The sequence below is a fragment of the Mytilus edulis genome, chromosome 4 (genome assembly GCF_963676685.1).
Source record: "Mytilus edulis chromosome 4, xbMytEdul2.2, whole genome shotgun sequence".
Taxonomy (NCBI): domain Eukaryota; kingdom Metazoa; phylum Mollusca; class Bivalvia; order Mytilida; family Mytilidae; genus Mytilus; species Mytilus edulis.
Genome location: NC_092347.1, coordinates 3,498,632 through 3,519,998, shown reverse-complemented (window position 1 = coordinate 3,519,998; position 21,367 = coordinate 3,498,632). Strand labels below are relative to the sequence as shown.

At 32.5% G+C, this 21,367-nt stretch overlaps 2 protein-coding genes across 3 annotated transcripts; one reads left to right on the top strand and one right to left on the bottom strand.

Moving 5' to 3' along the window:
* The first annotated feature begins 7,298 nt into the window (after positions 1–7,298).
* Positions 7,299–13,966, top strand: LOC139518761 (temptin-like). The gene is made up of 4 exons (XM_071310314.1): positions 7,299–7,383; positions 10,126–10,346; positions 12,463–12,613; positions 13,784–13,966. Exons 2-4 carry the CDS (start codon positions 10,164–10,166, stop codon positions 13,876–13,878), a joined length of 429 nt encoding a protein of 142 aa, XP_071166415.1. The 5' UTR covers positions 7,299–7,383; positions 10,126–10,163; the 3' UTR covers positions 13,879–13,966.
* Positions 13,967–14,243: 277 nt separating this feature from the next.
* On the bottom strand, positions 14,244–21,367 carry LOC139518760 (uncharacterized). Of its 2 annotated transcripts, none has more exons than XR_011663448.1 (5): positions 20,788–21,080; positions 20,522–20,592; positions 18,970–19,311; positions 18,512–18,673; positions 14,244–18,147 (listed from the first exon to the last, which is right to left on the bottom strand). XR_011663448.1 is itself a non-coding variant. In XM_071310313.1 (5 exons), exons 1-5 carry the CDS (start codon positions 21,303–21,305, stop codon positions 18,095–18,097), a joined length of 663 nt encoding a protein of 220 aa, XP_071166414.1. In that variant the 5' UTR covers positions 21,306–21,367; the 3' UTR covers positions 14,244–18,094. The 2 variants fall into 2 exon arrangements, 1 of the variants encoding a protein (XP_071166414.1); XM_071310313.1 differs by lacking the exon at positions 20,788–21,080 and adding an exon at positions 21,271–21,367.

Here is a 21,367-nt window from a genome sequence, read left to right as displayed (position 1 = left end):
TCTCGAGTAGTTAAATAATAGGTTAAAAGACAATTTCATTGTTCGTTACTACTGAAAAGGGAAGAAATGTTTCGCTTAATTGAAGTAGAATATCGATCACCTTTGATATATGCACATGAAAAATGACATCATGGTTTTTTTAAACAGATAATAGTTAACAGCAAATGATGATTTAATAACGTTTACAAATATAAAAAAAACAAGCACTGCTAGTACATAATATCTAACATTGTTTTTCAAAACCATATACAATCAAAACTGCTCAAGATACCATCTGTATTAAGCAAAAATCTGTGTTAGAAGACCATTAGTTTTAGATCCCTTTGCTAAACATGAAAAAAACAAACAGACAAACAATAGTACACATGACACAACATAGAAAACTAAAGAATATGCAACACGAACCCCACCAAAAACTAAGGGTGATCTCAGGTGCTCCGGAAGGGTAAGCAGATTAAGTGGTCTCTTAAAACAGGTTTCACTGTACATCGAAACACAAGAAAGACACAAGATACTTAAGAAACATTCAAACTCTTAAGTCGTCAAATTTACAATGAAAACACAATAGCGAAAAAAACAACAACAAAAACCAAGAGACTTAGCAACACGAACACATCCAAAACCCGCCGAATAGCTCATGTTAGTAAAAAAAAACGGTGATAGGTCTAATTCGGTAGATCTTTTTGGGGAAAAGGACGGTATTGTCGGTACGAAAATTAGAAACCATCATTCGTCATCTATGACACAGATATTCCATTACGGTCAATTGCAATCAACTCATGATGGCATTCGTAAAATTTTCAAAGGGTTGATTTAAATACTATCACAAAGAATTCATGGTTAACAAAATCCATGTAAGCAGCAATCCCCTATCAATGAGATCATGATAGGAAATGCAAGCACTGGAATATCGTATAAACCTGCAGATATATAACTTACATGCAGGTGCTGCTGGAATGTTGCTACACAGAAATTTAAAGTTAGGTAATGTTTTGTTTTCAATCGACCATCATTGTCAATTTCTAGATGTAAGTCAAGTCAGGATATGAGTGAGACTTGACACCCTTTTGAAACCATCTTACAATGTTTATATTTCACAGTGTGTTCGGCTATGCCTGTGTCTGTAACACACGTGACGTTTGGGATTTCAATGAACGTAATCTATGTATCACTGGTAAATGCATCAATCAATACGAAGAGTTGGTTTGGGGGTTTGGTTGTACCCATTTAAAACATATTTTGAACGGAATAGCAGAACCTAAATTTTACGAAAGTGTAATTTAACGGTCCCGGAAATGTAGATATAATACGGTTACACTTATCGATCCTCTTAATAAACTTTTTCTAAAAGGTTACCGATTCATCACTGTAATTAGATATTTTAATTTTGTTTTATTGATATTCATGTATTGTTTTAATTAAAATCAAACATCAAACTATACACTTTTTTTTAATAAATGTGCATATGCAGGGTTTTACACATCTCTCGATAACTATATCATTGTACAGGATTATGTTTTTCTCTGACTGTCAATGACTTCTCTACTAAATCCATTTGATGTGTACTGAGTAATATTTTAGTCTTAGATAAGTATTTTTATAAGTTACTATTGGCTTTGAGCTACATTGTCGTTCAAGATAACCTTATTTCTATTTCTTGGTTATTCAAGACGCATCTATGTATAAGATATCATAAACTATGACTTATACTTCTACAGACAGATGAACTTTATGACGGGCAGATGAAAAACTTTGGGTTTTACCATGGGTTAATTCTGCCTCATGTAAAATTACCTGAACTTGGATTAGTTTGTGAAAAATTCTGAAGTGTATCAATAATACTTGTGTGTTATGCGAGTTATCGTCCATAACATTTATCGTCGGATACTATCAAAAATGCAGAGTCGAGATTTCAAGATAACTGTTTCTGTATGCAGTAAATATGTAAGCATAAAACTCTTCAAATATGTCAAACCGAAGCAACACAGCACGACCATACTTACTGACTTACTAAAAAAAGAAGATGAGATATGATTGCCAATGAGATAACTGTCCACAAGAGACTAAAACGAAACAGTAATTAACAACTATAGGTCACCGTACGGCCTTCAACAATGCGAAAAGCCCATACTGCATAGTCAGCTATAAAAGGCCCCGAAATGGCAATGTAAAACAATTCAAGCGAGAAAACTAACGGCCTTATTTATCTACAAAAAATTAACGAAAAACAAATATGTAACACAGGCACATACATACAAAATGTGGCGGGGTAAAACATGTTAGCGAGATCCCAACCCTCCCCTAACCTGGGACAGTGGTATAACAGTACAACATAATAACGAACTGTAACGTTTTTCTTTTATTACATGCATCATTGGATTTTATTATCATGGTATAATTAGATTATTTATTCTCATTAACCGTTATAAAGTAATTCCTTACAATCTATTTTTATCGCCTTCAATCAGATTGTACTTGTTAAATGTCAAATCAATCATGTTAATCAGCTGGTGCCCCGTTGCTTTATTTATACAGGTGCCTCGGTTGACCTCAGTGTTGGTTGACCTTAGCTCTAGGCTCCGGGCTCGTGTTATATAGCTCCTGTAGAATATTTCTTTGTTCAGAGTCATTTAACCATATTGTAATCAGAATACTAGAGTAGTATGAAAGAGAGAAATAGATAGTGAGAAGATAGACGATATATGATATAGAAGGAAATACGATTTGTGTACAAGAGGAGTGTACGTATTTAGGATTATGTCACCGTATTGTTGAGCCTGCAGTTAAGATGTTGTAAACTTGTATTACCGTTACATGTACTTTGGATTTTGAATAATACAGTATTGAACTTTTAATCGACTTTTGTGTTTAAGTTAACTTGCAAGACTTCGTTCAGACTACATCAGGATCCATTTATTTATTTATGTGACCATGATTCCCTTAATCACGCTACCAGAGATTTTTAGGGTAACCCTGTTAAAGAGAATACTTGGCATTTGTCGTCCGTGGACGTGTGAAACGTAGACACCAAACAACAAAGCACAAACACAAGAATATACACTTTAGTGTAAGTCCCCATACTTAAACATTTTTCGTCACATTGGTGGCAGCGGTGGGATTTACTGTGTATGACTTCAACGAACTTGCTAGAGATTATACAATGGAAACACCAAGAAGAACAACACGAACATCAACTCAGGCTCCAACGCTCTCTAAGGTAAGGCAGTATTGCTTTAGAAATCAAGTAATTTCCCCAGCAGATTCTGGGTTAGGTAGTTCGCCTGCCACTGGACGTCTTCTTAATGATATTCATACGGAGACTATGCCAGAGGTCCGGTATCGCCGGAACATCAGGCACTGTTACCCAAGAAAAAATCATTATAGAGTTATCCAGAAGATGAGCAATACGGAAAAGAAAGGAGAAAATGGTTGGAAGAAATTTTGGCAAGTATGGGTTATTTTGCTTACACTCAGTAGCGGCCTCGTCGCATCAGCATGGATTTATTTCCCTTACAACCCGCGGGTTGTACAGAAAATCTCAGGAATACGTGATGATTTGGCTTTTGGTGATAATAAGACTATTAATTTGAACAATTGTTTTAAAATTAATATGGAATTTCGTTCTTAATGGTCAGGAAACAGACAACGCTCCACAAACATGGTCCGAATAGAGACGAAGAACTGGGGAGGCTCGCACCATAATGGATGAAAGCGATACGCCCTATGATTCAGATGAAATGCCCTCTTACTCCTATCCTAGTCCTAATAGCCCTGGGCTCTGGGCTCCTGTAGTATAGCTGCTGTAGAAGATTTCTTTGTTCAGAGTCATTTAACCATATTGTAATCAGAATACTAGAGTAGTATGAAAGAGAGAAATAGATAGTGAGAAGATAGACGATATATGATATAGAAGGAAATACGATTTGTGTACGAGAGGAGTGTACGTATTTAGGATTATGTCACCGTATTGTTGAGTCAGCAGTTAAGATGTTGTAAACTTGTATTACCGTTACATGTACTTTGGATTTTGAATAATACAGTATTGAACTTTTAGTCGACTTTTGTGTTTATGTTAAATTGCAAGACTTTGTTCAGGCTACACCAGGATCCATTTATCTATTTATGTGACCATGATTCCCTTAATCACGCTACCAGAGATTTTTAGGGTAACCCTGTTAAAGAGTATACTTGGCATTTGTCGTCCTTGGACATGTGAAACGTAGACACCAAACAACTAAGGACAAACACAAGAATATACACTTTAGTGTAAGTCCCCATACTTAAACCTTTTTCGTCACAGAACTATAAAAAAGAAGAAACATAAGTATGAGTGTTAATTGGCAGGAGTTGGTGCATTATAAAATTTAGTTTATACTGAAACTTAAAATTTTAAAAAAAGATGGTTGAATAAACAAATAAATGCTGGTGAAGTGCGGGACATGGAAATTATACTTTTCAGATATTGTCTCATATCTATACAATAGATAAAGCTTTTTATAAATAAATTTAACAAACATAATTGTGTGGTTGTGGCCTGTAACATATTTCTCTCATATGAAGAGATATTTCTAGGATCAAACTACACAGAGCGTGATGGAAAAAAAATGTATCATGAAACGATACTGTGACATGTACATTGGCTATTGATTATGTCTAAGGTGACCTACAAGTGTAAAAAAGATGTACATTTTTTCCATGGCAATATAAATGTGATTTCTCCAACTATACACAAAAGACTCACATTTTTATATGAAAATATCTTTTTTTGTCAAATTTGATTACATACTGCAGCATTCAATGATTTTTAAAATGCATTATGTTATCGTTTGACGCAGAAAGACTGTTAACCATATGATGAATAGTTGCAATACCTCGTGAGAGTTGGATATCTCAAATATTGTTATTCAATACTCAATTTCGCACACGGGATGAAACCTATCAGATATCGGGCCACCAACACAATATTCAAACACGAGCATCTGGTAGTATTGTAATAGTTTGTCCCCTTACAGATAATTGGTTCAACTCGGAAAATTAAACGTCATTAATAATAATCTAAATTAAATATAAAACTTGCGTTACATCTGTAAACAAAAAATTGACAAACGGGTATTATAAACTTGAATAGCAATATCTGCTTCATCTGTTCAATTACATAAAGTGCATGGTCAGGTTGCAAGGTTGAATCGTTTTATTATGTCCGAAATTAAATTATAATTTTAGATAAATACTATGCCATTTCAAATTGGAAATATAAACTGTATGAATTTTTAGAAAAATATTCAGAACAGCTATAAGAATATTGACTAATTGCCCTTGTAGTACGGCGGCTTTGTGAAAAATTGTGCACATCCTGCTACAAGTATGAAATTTGGCATAGACTATAACTCTTTTATTTCAGATAGGGAGGCATTTGGAAAAAAAATCTCACTTCCGGTAAAATCCAAGATGGCGGACATCATACTTAAATCAGCCCAATATCGATGGCTAGTATGTGAAAAGGTGTTATTATCATGCTACTATCAACATTTTTGGTACAAACCTTTGTTATGTACTACTTTTGGATATATTATATAGATTATATGTCTTCAAAAACCCTTCTTCCGGTAAAATCCACATGGCGGACATTGTACTAAAATATACTTATTTTTTAGGGAGGGTATTTGAAATGTGTTCAAACGTATTGCTACTATCATTACATTGTGCAGGAACCTTTTTTTTTTGTGCTTCTTGTGGATACCATGTATAAGACATATGTCTTTAAAACCCTTACTTCCTGTAATATCCAAAATGGTGGACATAAAAATATCCAATTTTTACTTTAGAATTCAACTTTTTTTCAAAATGTAAAGAAAATGTTGGGGTTTTTTTTTTGTGCTGGTCCTTAAACTTTTGTCTTTAAGTTATTCTCAAAACCACTAATTCTATTCTGTTGTAAATGTGTAAATACAAAGTTGACACTTTCGGTTAAAAATTATCAAAGATGAGTCCCCAATCCATATCTTCGATGTAGAGTTTTGGATACATTGATTAAAACAAAATAAAATCACTTGAAAAAGTACTAAAACATTTTTTTAAATTACTACTATTTGGACAAAAATACATGTTTATTCACAGTCACCACCACATGTTTACCAAGCAGTGCACGGGAGACCCGATTTTCCACATTAACAACGACCACGGCATCCTTTTCTTTCATCCACAATGTATAAGCTTCTAACAAAATGATGAGGCATCAGAAAGAGTTTTTTAAAAGTGATCCTCTTTGTCCCTTCACCATCTATTGCATAAGATCCATTTCCAAGCTCGTCCCCCTTAGCACCTGCCTTGATATAGTGCACGTTTAAAATGCTGGAAAAGACTAGACCAAGTTAAAGGAATAGCATCAATTAGCCTTCCCTTTTGCGCAAAAAGTTATTTCTTGCATATTAACCATATTAACCCCATCTAATAAGTTTGTTCAATCTAACAGTTAAACCCCGGTGATTTAGACTGATCAATCATCATTCCTATGTTAAAGTCACATCTTCAAATGCCATCAATGTCTCCCATGCAGTCGTTTTCCTTTTCACGTGAACATAGAACCGTATCACAACCGGTAAAGTCATGGATCACAATAAGTGTGCGTGATCACTCATTGCTTAGTGCATTTGAAAGGTCATTGATAGATATTTATTCAAAGCGTTTTGCCCTTCCAGAACAATCCATAGTTCGTCTACCCCATAGTCACAGAATAGCGAAATAGTAACGACAGCATCATCAGTAACAACTGTTCGAATAATGACTCGTTTGAGTTCGTTTGTGTTTCACTGCATCAGACACATGCTCCATGATTCTAGTGTCAGCCTCTTAATGCGAAGATGGCGCTTAACTTGAAATACTTCACGTGGTGGATAAGATAGAATATCCTGAGCATTTGTTGCTACAACTACCATACGCATCAAAGACTTCATTCACTCCTGTAACAGTTTATGGTATTTTTTAAGGTAAGGACATAAACAAACGACAACAACTCAATGACAAGTGCCTGACTTGGAACAGGCACATATATAATGTTTATTATTCATTTTGATAAAACAGCAATTTCATGTAGAATGTATTCTGAGATCATGTAAGAACCAGACAGACTTTCTGTATAAAAAAAAAAGATGAAAAAAAAACATCTTGATTTTTATAATAAAAAGGGCAACGCTTACATGATCTGCGTTTTGTGTGTATTGTCTTTGAAATCTAAACATATAGGTATATGTTAAGGCGCATTAATTATGAGATAAGATGTTATCTTAACGTATTACAATCATATGTTAAGTTTTAGGACAAGATTTATTATCATTGTGCTTTCGTTTAACTCTCTCATTTCGAAATTTGCACTTCTTACGTAAGGTAAATCTTTTTTTGTCATCAAATATTTCAAGTTATATGCTTTAAGGAACATATATAATTGTAGATAATGAAGAAAATTGTCATGCTCCAACAACATACTAAAACAAATGTACATATATATTTGTATGGAGAGTTGTCTCATTGGCACTCACACCACATCTTCCTATATCTATGTCTAATTTTATACTAGGTTCCGTTTCATGTTTTTTTTTGGTCATAATAAAGAGACGAAACAGTAAAGCATTGATATTAACTAAATGTGAACATGTTCATAGAACCAACAAGATTTTGTTTATTGCAACAACGTATCAGTCCATATAACTATCATGCAATTTGAAAAAAAAGTTCCAGGGGAATAAAGCATTCAAATATTAAATTTTGTTATTCGACTACATGTTGGGTACAAATTGACGAAAATTTAGTCTTATTGATAGAGATTGTCTTAAGTATGTTTTGAAATGTGATGAAAATGTAAGCACCATTTTAATTTGTGCACCTTTGAAACATGTTCAAGTGATTTCTGCTGAAATCGTCATTAATGTAAGCACAAGACAAACTTATCAAAGGATACGATAATTTGGGTTTGTTTTCAGTTAATGCATACACCCCTTGTTTCGGACATTATAATGTGTTTCGCTTTTGTTTAAGTACTTTGTAGTTCTTATATTGTAGAGTGAAATACAATATGAACTTATTTTCGTTTTAAATTTTTGTAAGCTTTTCCCTTAACCGTCTGCTTTTCCATTAAACATGGCAAAAACAGGGTTTTTCTTTTTCTTTTTCTTCTTCTTCTTCTTTTTCTTCTTTTCTTCTTCTTCTTCTTCCTTTTTCCTTAACCGTCTGCTTTTCCATTAAACATGGGAAACACAGGGTTCTTCTTCTTCTTCTTCTTCTTCTTCTTCTTCTTCTTCTTCTTCTTCTTCTTCTTCTTCTTCTTTTTCTTCTTCTTCTTCTTCTTCTTCTTCCACTTCTTCCTTTTCTTTTTCTTCTTCTACTATTCTGCTTCTTCTTCTTCTTCCGGAATTCCACCCTATTTACAAGGTCACCACATTTAAAAATTGTATGTACTAGTAAAAATTTTAATAATAATAGTAATAGAGTTAACATAGTGCAAAATTGAAAATTAGTAAAAACAACAGGAACTTGTATTTACACTATAAATTTTAAAATGGATAAAATACTAACTTGAGAGTTGTTTGTAAAACATTCTGTAAGCAAAACGAAATCATTTTCCGGCTTCGCTCATCTCAACAAAAGCATGAAAAAATGGAAAATCACAAAAACACTGAACTCAGAGGAAAATTCAAAACGGAAAGTCCCTCATCAAATAACTATTCCGTATTAGTAATGGGTAAATTTATGCACTTGTGTGGTTTCATATTTAGTTTATATGTACTTAAAATCTAAAATGGTAAAAAACAAATCTGTAAAGATTTGTTTTAAAAACAGTAGAGTTCGTCAACATAATTTAAGATCTACAAGGTTATTTACAAGGGTCATTAATATTCATATACTCTAGTTATAGTTGTAACACAGATATACCTTTCTATATCACTTAGTATTTATTTAATTATATACACATAAATAGTATAATACTTGTTACATGCTACATTCCCACGACTGACAGCCACCTGCAAGTTAAGCACCATTTACTTTAACTGATTGTTCATTTGTTTTCCAGAAGTTGGACTCTTTACTTAAAAGCTTTTTTGAGCTTATTACTTGCATAATTCATATGAGCAGAATTTTACCCAAATTGATATTTTACACATATCACAAGCTTCTTAAAATGCACTTCGTAGAAAAATATCTTTTTGGGGGGTTAATTGTCATATCTTAGAAGTTATGATAAAGCCACTTTCGGGGCCTCTCAAAAATCAAAATATTATAAATCAAGGTTATCCTTCCATTTTCTTATTGGAAGTCAAAAAATCCAAACTACGAATTAGAATTTAAAACCAAGTGACATATGACATAATTTGTAATATAATAGCTAACCAAACATTAAGGCATATCAGGCGCCTAGAAAAAAAAGCATTTTGCACTGATTACAAACCCGACAGTACTTAAAGGAGGCATATTTGATTTTGAGTACCCTGACGAGTCGAAACGTATTAGAACGTATATATAATGCTTTGAAATACAATTTGATATCGTGTTATTGCTCACTACCACTTCTTCGATACCACTGTTGGTATCACTACTCCTAAAATAGTGCTTTTGTACTGGTTTTACAGAAAATGTTTGGGGTTTTTTTTTTGGGGGGGGAGAGTTAATGGGTATTCTAAGATTATCCTTCCTTGCTAGTTTGTTAACCTTGTGTATAAGTTCATTTATTGTTGTTTTTTTTTTTTCAATGCTCTCTTCCCTCATTTTTGATTTGGGCCATCCAAAATTTTTATTCGACAACTACTGATGAGCCTTCCGTAGACAAAATTGGAGTCTTGCAAACCGACTTTTATGCCTTGTATCTTTGATGAGATTGTAAATAACAAATACAATATTAAAAAGCAGTATAGTCCATCAAATACATTTTGAGTCGTAGAATGTCTGGTGGACCACAATTCCAAATTGTTTTTATTTGTACTGATATGCCTTACTTTGAAGTTGATAGTTTTTAAACTGATAAAAATGAAACACTCGTTTTTTTTCAAAGGTTATCCTAATTCACAAGTATCTATTGTCTGGCTTTGGTATCGTCTGCAAGTTTTGATAATTTATTGTTTTTTTTTATTAAAATAGATCATCATATTTTGCTTAGAGCATAAGACGTGAATAGGATGATGAATAAAATAATAATTATCCTCACTATTGCCGATGTAATATCTGCTCACAGCACATACCGAGACAGGATACCAAACGGTCACTCCGTACCCAACTCGTGTGGAACATCGCAATATTGGAATGCAGTAGGACATCTCAATCCATTTCAACATACACAGTTAAAAAATATCTTTGGCAATGTAAGTATCATTTACAATACGTTATGAAAGTGACCACTTCCACTTGTATTTTTTGTCCATCTGATGAGTTAAGCCTTTTTCAACTGATTTTTATAGTTCGTTCTTATGTTATACATGTACTGTTATACCACTGTCCCAGGTTGGGATTCCGCTAACATGTTTAACCCCGCCACATAATTTATGTAGGTGCCTGTCCCAAGTCAGGAGCCTGTAATTCAGTGGTTGTCGTTTGTTTATGTGTTACATATTTGTTTTTCGTTCATTTTTTTACATAAATAAGGCCGTTAGTTTTCTCGTTTGAATTGTTTTACATTGTCTTATCGGGGCCTATTATAGCTTATTATGCGGTATGGACTTTGCTCATTGTTGAAGGTCGTACGGTGACCTATAGTTGTTAATGTCTGTGTCATTTTGGTCTTTTGTGGATAGTTGTCTCATTGGCAATCATACCACATCTTCTTTTTTATATTGTATTCCTAAAAGAAGTAATGTAAGTGTCTTCTTCAAATCATACTATACTTTCGTCATAAAACAATTTGTTGAATCTCTAAGAACTAAACATTTTAAAGCTTAAAATTATTAATTATCAAAGTGATAACCATTCACAACTAAACAAGCATTACATACATCTCTACTCTTTTTCTGTAAAAAGATAAAAACACGTATCAAAGTAACCCAAAAACACTACTTGGTAAAAATATGTTTATCTGTTTAGTTATTGTAATGCTTTAACGTTATTTTTTTCCTGTATTTTACTTTTATGGTTTGTATACAAATATATATTGCAAGCTATAAACTGTGCTCAATATTTATGTATGCTTTCTCTGTGCTGAGTGTTCTTGTGCTTGTTTGCACCTTGTCGTGTAATGTTGTCATTTTATCGAGCTTTTTAACATTGCTATATAAGCGAAGGGTTAAGCTACCCACAAAACTAAGTTCAAGCCACTATTTTTTTCTTAAAATGTACTGTACCAAGTCAGGAATATGGCAGTTAATATCAAAAATTATAGTCCGCTTTTTTTATGTATAGTTGTGTTTGCTTTTGTTGAATTTCATGATCTGTGTTTCTGTTGTTCCATTGTTTTCTCTTATAATTGATGTTACCCTCGGTTTTAATGTGTAACCCGGATTTATTTCAATCGATTTAAAATTATAGCTTTACAAAAGCGTTATACTACTGATGCCGTCAAATTAGCTTTTGTATGTTTTCTTATAATCAGGTATCGATGAATTATAAAAGAGGGAAGAAGGATACCAAAGGGACAGTAAAATAAACTGACTACGCCATGGCGAAAAGTGACTACGCCATGGCTAAAAATAAAAAAAGACAAACAGACTAACAATAGTACACATGACATAACATAGAAAAATAAAGAATAAACAACACGAACCCTACCAAAAGCTAGGGGTGATCTCAGGTGCTCCGGAAGGGTAAGCAGATCCTGCTCTACATGTGCCACCCGTCGTGTTGCTTATGTGATAACAAATCCGGTAAATAGTCTAATTCGGTAGGTCACATTCATGGAAGGGAAGGGGATTGTAGTTACGACGTAAGGAATATATCCGATATCATTTGTGAAACATTTTGCATTTTGCATTTTGACAGGCATTACACGAAGGAATTTCAATAAAATGCAGAAACTGATGATCATTAGTTCACCCTTAGGTGTTATTACTTGGTTTCTTGCGTCGTATTTGTGGACCTTTGCTTGTCTTTGGTGTTATATCTCCCTCTTCAACTTTAAAGCTGTACTGATTTACAATTTGCTAAGTAATAAAACTGTACTTAAACTTTACCAAAGAAGATATATTTAATTCAGACACTTTACATAAAGTGTCAAATATTGTGTTACGATTTTGATAACTTTTAGTTAGTTTTAACCTTCCAGAAATGAATTGTCAATTATAGATTCTTCTGTAAAGCAAAATCAAATTATCCCATTTACAAGTAACTTATTATCAAGTGACATAATCAGAATAACCATATGGACCCGATGATATAAAGTTCCACCAATTAAGTGTCCGTAGAATATAAGGCGCTACATAAAAGTGTTTGAGAACAGCTTTTATTGAAGAAATAGGCAGGATCCTACATCATAAACGTATTTTACCGTAGGGGTTTAGAGCGAATGGACATGTATGGAATGAAGCGCTTTGCAAAATGGATTCCGATAAAGATGGAAAGTCAAATGGTGAAGAACTCGGGGATCCTAATTGTACTTGGCAACCTGGACAAACACCAGCAGGCCATGCCATTGGTCATCCAGGTATTGTTTTCTTCTTTTATACATTTCAGACACACACAAAAATCAGATTTAGTTGAACATGACAAATGTAATTACAAAAATAAACAGGGCGTGATGCACATCATTTCAAAGGTCTATTAAAATATATATATGTATTTGTTTGTTTGAATATGGTCTTACATATCTTACTCAAATATATTTTATCACACGGAAATTGTGTCTTGTTTCTTGGCAAAATTGATCTCATTATCAAACATACTGTCTCTTTTCAAGTTGTCATTCTTCTTTACAATACCTATCTACTTGTATTTTAATGGTTTATTATATTCTAAAACTAATGTATGGCACAGATGTGTTGTATGTTTTTGCAGCTATGATTGATTAATTTCATTTTATTAGTTTCATGGCTAGTCACTGCTGACAAAATTGTTTTGTATACCCCTGTTGTATGCAAAGTAAAAATAAAATAATACAAAATCAACTTGCCGCAATGATTTAATGCTTAATCGGAGGTATATTGTATAAGGATACATCTGCAAAATGATAGTTATCAAAGGTACCAGGATTATAATTTAATATGCCAGACGCGCGTTTCGTCTACATAAGACTCATCAGTGACGCTCAGATCAAAATAGTCGAAAAGCCAAACACGTAAAAAATTGAAAAGCATTGAGGTCCCAAATTCAAAAAAGTTATGCCAAATACGGCTAAAGTAATCTATTCCTGGGATAAGAAAATCCTTAGTTTTTCGAAAAATTCTAAGTTTTGTAAATAAACTCATCATAGATACCATGACTAAATTTAGTATATACGCCATACGCGCGTTTCGTCTACAAAAGACTCATCAGGGACGCTCGAATCCAAAAAAGTTTAAAAGGCCAAATAAAGTACGAAGTTGAAGAGCATTGAGAACCAAAATTCCTAAAGTAAAAGTTTTGCCAAATACAGCTAAGGTAATCTATGCCTGAGATAGAAAAGCCTTAGAATTCCAAAAAATTCAAAAATTTCAGAGGAAGTTTATAAAAATTACCATATAATTGATATGTATGTCAATACCTAAGTGCTGACTACTGAGCTGGTGATACCCTCGGGCACGACATGTCCACCAGCAGTGGCATTGACACAGTGGTGCAAATAGGTACCAAATGAACATTTCATTATTCACATATGTATTATTGTTGTTTTCAATAGGTATATGTGAACCTGTAGGTGATTCCAGATGTGTGTGGCAAAAGTTTGCATGCGACTGTTTGGAACATTGTAGTGGAGTAGACGGTTATCCATAAGATGGACAATAAAGAGTTAATACAAATATAACATATGGAGCTTACGATGAAATGACAATACTGTTTTCATTAAAAAATATTTATATTACTAACATTACTAACATGTTTGCTACAGAATAAATCGTACTTTGATTGGCTGACAACAATCGCTAAGCATTTCAATTGTTGTGCCACACCTACGATAGTAGAGAGGCATTATGTTTGTTTGTTCTGTGCACCCGTTCGTCCGTCCACTCGTTCGTCCGTTCGTTCGTCTGTCGTCTGCTTCTCATTACAACTTACAGTAATGCATAGGAAAACATACCAAACGAATGATTTTACTCTATGGAAAAAAATGGATTACATTTTATAAATGTATATACACGTAAGATACATTATCATTTATTAGTCAAAACTGACAAAAAAGAAACAAATTTATTTTGCTGAATACAAGCTATTCAAATTCACACGCATTTGTCGTCGTTCTCTTAAATGAACAATACCTTGGAAGAAGAACAGATATCGTCAAAAATAGACTCCAACTAACAAATTGTTAGATAAAATATATCATATATATCGGTAATACTAGGTAAACTCTGACGAGGAAACTGACTTTTTGCTTACCTGCATGATTTTAATAGCTATAAAAGTTAATATTTGTAAAAAGGATAAAAACAGTATAGTTAAATATAAAAAAATAACGAAAAATAAACAAATAAACAGCAAATTAAAAAGGTTATCAAGATTATAAGAATGAATTTTTAAAAGGCCATTTTACCAGTAAAGCGCAAATTTTAGCAACTGAAGACACATGCTTATTTTTGTGTTCATTAACTCGACAATTTGTCCATTAAATGCTGATAAAATAATACAATTTAATCGAGATCATAAATAAAAGATTACATTTTTTAAATTACTATCAAAGATGCCATACCCTTTTAAAATGCATATGGTTGAAGATGATCTAATATAAACATACTTTATTTGGTACATTTTATTAATATGGTAAATACACAAGAAAAACAAACAAACAAATGACTACAATATAAAATTATATATTATACTATGAGCATGCATAAATCCATTGGACATGAAACTAACAATAAAAAAGGAAAAATTGAAAGAAACAAATAACAAAAAATATTGTTTGAGCTGTCGGCAGTATCAATAACATCTTATGGGGCGAAACTAAGTCTGTTTGACATTTTTTATAATTTAGTTTTCACTAAATGTTCTTACCTTCAAGAATCTAACTACATCGCAAAATGGCAGTGTTGATTTTTACGAACCCACATCTTGCTAGTTAATAACACACAAATTCAGATCTCTTAAGCAATGTTTTAAGGACCCTTGAGCGTTTATTAATTACAATATGTTTTTGTAAAGTATTGATACCGCAACAAAATTTTCACATTTACAATATTCTTAAAGCGGGAATTAAGTTGGTTCCAGGAAACAAGATACCTGAGATTTATTACCTAAATAAAACGGACATAATCATAAACTCAACTATCAAAAGATGAAATATAATAAGCATGTGTGTATATATATTTCGGAGATAAATTGAAGTCACGTTAAAGAAATAAAACACAGCCAATAATAGCAAATAAATGCGGAATGTTAACATGGGACACAGATGATACCTCCGTATACATAAAATTGAGAATGGAAATGGGGAATGTGTCAAAGAGACAACAACCCGACCAAATAAAAAACAACAGCAGAGGGTCACCAACAGGTCTTCAATGTAGCGAGAAATTCCCGCACCCGGAGGCGTTCTTCAGCTGGCCCCTAAACAAATATATACTAGTCCAGTGATAATGAACGCCATACTAATTTCCAAATTGTACACAAGAAACTAAAATTAAAATAATACAAGACTAACAAAGGCCAGAGGCTCCTGACTTGGGACAGGCGCAAAAATGCGGCGGGGTTAAACATGTTTGTGAGATCTCAACCCTCCCCCTATACCTCTAACCAATGTAGTAAAGTAAACGCATAACAATACGCACATTAAAATTCAGTTCAAGAGAAATCCGAGTCTGATGTCAGAAGATGTAACCAAAGAAAATAAACAAAATGACAATAATACATAAATAACAACAGACTACTAGCAGTTAACTGACATGCCAGCTCCAGACTTCAATTAAACTGACTGAAAGATTATGATTTCATCATATGAACATCAGGCACAATCCTTCCCGTTAGGGGTTTAGTAGCATACCATGATAACATATATGAGAAGAACATAACCCGTGTCATGCCAACAACTGTTTTTAAAAAAAATAATGTGTTTAGTTCCGATGCAAAGACCTTATCAGTGACTCAATATTAACGCCAAAATATGCAATCTTTAATGACTTGACAACAGTATCGTAATTATATCCCTTCTTAATAAGTCTATTCAAAGGTTTTGTAAGTTTCTGAGGTGAATACTGACACCTTTGTGCTTTATAAAGAATATTACCATAAAAAATTGGATGTGAAATACCTGAACGTATTAGAAGTCTGCATGTTGAGCTATATTTACGAATGATGTCTTTATACCGATGATAAAATTTAGTAAATGTTTTGACTAGTTTGTGATATCGAAAACCCTGGTGTAATAATTTTTCAGTAATACATAATTTTCTCTCGTTAAAATCTAAAACATTGTTACATACAAGAGCGAATCGTACAAGTTGAGATATATAAACACCGTAAGATGGTGACAAGGGAACGTCACCATCTAAAAACGGATAATTAACGATAGGAAATGAAAAATTATCCCTTTTATCATAAATTTTAGTATTCAGCTTTCTATTAGTGATATAGATATCAAGATCGAGAAAAGGGCAGTGGTCATTGGACATGTATAATGTATAAAGGGCTATAATCAAAGGACGGTAAATGCTACGCTACCCAGATTTGTATTTGATCGGATTTTAGTTTTATGATTATAAACATTGTGCATAAGTTTTATTACATTTGGTTGAGGAAAACTCTATTACCAGAACAGTTTCGGGACGTACAAGGACGTACGGGACAAGGGATAAAATGTAATGCCGCCACCGCTACTTGAGAGGGGGGCATTATACTGATAAGAATATAAATCTAGCATATATTTTCAACGTCTATGCTGAATCTGCTTGAGATGAGGGCTGTGGAAAACCAGCTGACAGTAATAATTATAAAATCTGACTAGTTCATTTAAAAACACTCAAAATAAATATTAATATATAACATTATATAAACCTTCAAGAAAAAAACGTTTGTTCAGCTAAACAAAATTACATTAACATATCAATTTCTTATGATTATGTAAATAATGTATAATTAAATGCTACATGTTTTGAAATTTTACAATAAATCCAAATTCAAAACCTAAAAACATATTCCTTATTTCCTAATTATTTCCTAATTATTATAAAAAAATTGGAAATTTTGTTCATTAAAAATAGCGCCTGAATTCCAGTATAATACCAAATTACAAAGTCTGGTATTTTCAGACAAATAAAAACATATAAAAAACAATAAAATTCAGATATAATTAGTTCCTCAAAAATGTTTGGAATTTTTAATTGAAAATGAAACTAATATTCCCTGAACTATTCAAAGATACTAAAACCTTTCATAACCTACATTTTTTATTTGTATTTTTTATGTCATTAATGTGAAAATAACTTGCTATATTACAAAAAAGGAGACAATTGATTGATTGATTAAGTTGATTGATTGATTGATTGGTCAAATAAATAAATAATAGATCAATAACAAAATGCCTTTAAAATGCATTCAAAAAATCAAATATATAAAAATGTATGCCCAACATTTCATTATAAATAAGAAGATGTAGTATGAGGACCAATACGACAACTCTCCATCAATGTTACAATGTATGAAAAGTCAACAATTATAGGTCCAGCATAAATCATACCCCAAATTTTGATTTTATCTCGTCCATTTAAAAGTCAATTATTCATGAAGCAGTACGAAAGTAGACGTACGAACATTAAAATAGTCTTATAATATTATAGTTTTGTATAGCTCAATAGCATAACGAAATCAGTGAAATACCAAAGTTATATATTAGGCAAGTAAAGTCTACTTAATGTGATTATTTACATATACAAAGGTTCAATATAACGTTGGAAGCACATGTATGTCCCAGAAATCATCCTGTGCATGTGTCTAGGATTTTACTTGAACACTTTGTGGTCTTCTTACAAACTGGCCAAGGCGATCAAATTAGTCGATGCTACGTTTCTGTTACCATTGGTTCATGTACAGCTACATCTTCAGTGAGTGGATCTTGAGAAAGAAAATAATAAAAAAAAAAATTGAAATTATCATGAATGATAACACAAAAAATAAAAATAACTACTATTTATAGCCACTGTGCAACGTCTTTTTTTAATCATTCTATAACAACGATATTTACTGAGCAAGTTACATGTATGTAAAATAAAATATACGATTTACCAAGATTTACGTTATCTATATAACGTAATGGGTCTGCATTCTTCAGTTTGGACACCCAAGATCAATATCAATAGAGGCACTACAAATTTTCAGTGTTAATTTAAAATGTGTTTGTTGATTATGAATTTCAAATAACTGTCAAACATAAATATAAACTCAGTAAAATGCAATTGGTAGGAATATGTTCAATTACCATCTATCTTGCTCTTTCGTCTACTTCTTTCGTGCCTTTTTCTTCTACAGATTTTCACGATTACAAGCAATACCAAAACTGAGCATAAAACTGTTCCAGTAGTTGCTATGATACCAGTAATCATTGTAACTTTGAATGGTCTACTCCTTTCAGCAGACTGGTCTGGAAAGTAAATAGTATATACTTGTCATAAATTGTTGTATATACGTTATAAAAAATCAACATCCTTACTAACTGATCAATTAAAACTGTTTATTCATGTTTACTGAACTAAAATAATTACTATACTAATATTACTAGTTTAACCATTTTCCTAGTATATAAACATGAAATGTAATATGAATATATTCATACCCTTTTAATGTTTCCATACAATGATATTTGATACAATGTGTTTATCTTTTGAATAGTGTGGACATCTATCTGATAAACCTATTTAAGTTAGCAATTTAATTTACCATTTTTCATAGGTACATGAACAAAAGTAAGATTCACTTCACAAGCATCAATTCCATACGACAATTTGTACGTCTTATTTACATCTGTATGTGTCAGATTGTGTATGGTGAGAGTGAAGGTATGTGATCCTATCAGCTCTGTGAATTTATGTTTAAACTCGCTCTTAAAAGGTAACCCATAGAACATCAAATTTTGATCTTCATTGTGACGTTCAGTGTTAAAGTCCCTTCTAGACCAACGAATTCCAATATTATGAGTGACTTCTGATACATATGCTGTTATATTCACATCTTCTCCAAATAACGGACTCGGAGTAATTTCTAGCCTGCAGGATAACGCATCTACAATGGAAAGAAATGTATCCTTATTCTGGCCTTTTATTTAATATATATAAAAAAAAGAAGATGTGGTATGATTGCCAAAGAGACAACTGTCCACAAGAGAGCAAAATGACACAGACATTAAAAACTATAGGTCACCGTATGGCCTTCAACACTGAGCAAAGCCCATACCGCATAGTCAGCCATAAAAGGCCCCGATATGATGTAAAACAATTCAAAACGAGAAAACTAACGGCCTTATTTATATAAAAAAAAATGAACGAAAAACAAATATGTCACACATAAACAAACGACAACCACTGCTATCAAAATTTAATAGTTTGACGGAGGTAGTAGGGAGCATTTTTAATTAAAAAAGGGAAAGAAATAGCAATAGACCGCTCAGGGAAATTATAATCCATCTGCATTTGGGTGACACTGATATTATACGCAAGTTAGAATTATCACGTCTTGCGTAAAACAGGCGCATATGTAACATGTGTAACTCCTTTTTCTAAATATTTCAATTTTTACTCAGAATTTTTTTTTATTTCAACCTTTTTTCACGCATTTGATATTTTCTTGCTCTTATCCAAAATATATTAGTTTATAAAGTAAAGTAAAGTGACTTGTCCCATTTGATTTAACTTTGATGAGATTATTTACAAGTTTTAGTATATTTTTGTATATATTTTGGTTATCAGTGTCTCATAAGTCATTTTTCGGCTGGATATTGATTGTTGTTTGTGTGTATATGAATATTGTGTGAATGCCTTGTTTCAATCAATATGTGACACTATAATAAACAATTTTATTCTTTATTCTTTATTCTTATACATGTACGTAGAAAATGAGAATAGATCGAGGGGCATTCTAAAACATAGGTTGGAATATTAAAGAGAGTTAATTTAATAAAAATTAACAAACAAACAAACAGATTCAGAAATAGGGGTTACATTCCCCAAGCGTCTATGGTCCGTAATGAAATAATTCATGTACTCCGTTATCAACATGATCAATGAGAAGATTTGCCTTTGAACTCTCATAAAGTACAAAACCGTGACCTGAGGGGGTGTATCAGAGTAAGTTAATTCACTCAAAACTAGGTTAAACATGCGCAGTAATAATGGATAGATGGTATAAAAATAGAAAATTTAATATTTTAACAGCAATTTTTGTTTCAAAATCCGTATCATGCTAAAACGTCTGTGGAAAATACAACAACACTTACAACAGCCGATCTTCTGGATTGAAATCTGCCACCACAGCAAAATACTGTAAATCTCAAAGACAGCATGATACCTGTGAAACAGAAAAAGAAGCGTAATATTTTAATTTGATAAAATAAACGGTGCTTATTTTACTGCACTAGCTGAGCAGGTCGATAATTAATGTATCTTCGGCGGTGTTTAAGACCTTATACAAACGTTCATCTGATGATCAAGCCAAAACTTAAATGTAAGCAAATTTGTATAAATATTAATAAAAATAACTTACTTAGCATTCGGTAATCAAGTACTTTGTTGAAATTTTAGCTCCTTTTCATGTCAACAACATGCATGTTAGCTAGGCCACCAACTACAGGAACAAGACAAGTGACTCATCTCGCGTAAGGTTGCTACGTCTAAAAGCAATTTCGAATTTAGGGTGCAAACATAACATAAAAATTTACTTTCATTTATGATAAACAATATTCTCTTGTGATATTATTTAACTTCCTTGTTAGAGTCACGTGACAGTGACACGCTCACTTGACTATTGGAAAAAATAATTCCAGAAGTGCAATGTTAACATTTAAATAAAACTTAACATCGGTATTGTAAATGTTACAACATAAAATAGGATGAATTTTTTTTATAATTTGATTGTATCAACTTAAATCTGCAAATCAAACGTGGTTTTTATCTATTATATATAATATATCATGTTTCCAGAATGAGATTTTGTTTCGCGTTAATGCAATTATAAAATTGTCCCTACCTCAACGGAAGCAACCAATCGGTCTTAACCATCATGTTGATATTGAAGCACTTTAATGATTTCAAAGAACATTCCCAGTGTATAGCAGCAATCAAAC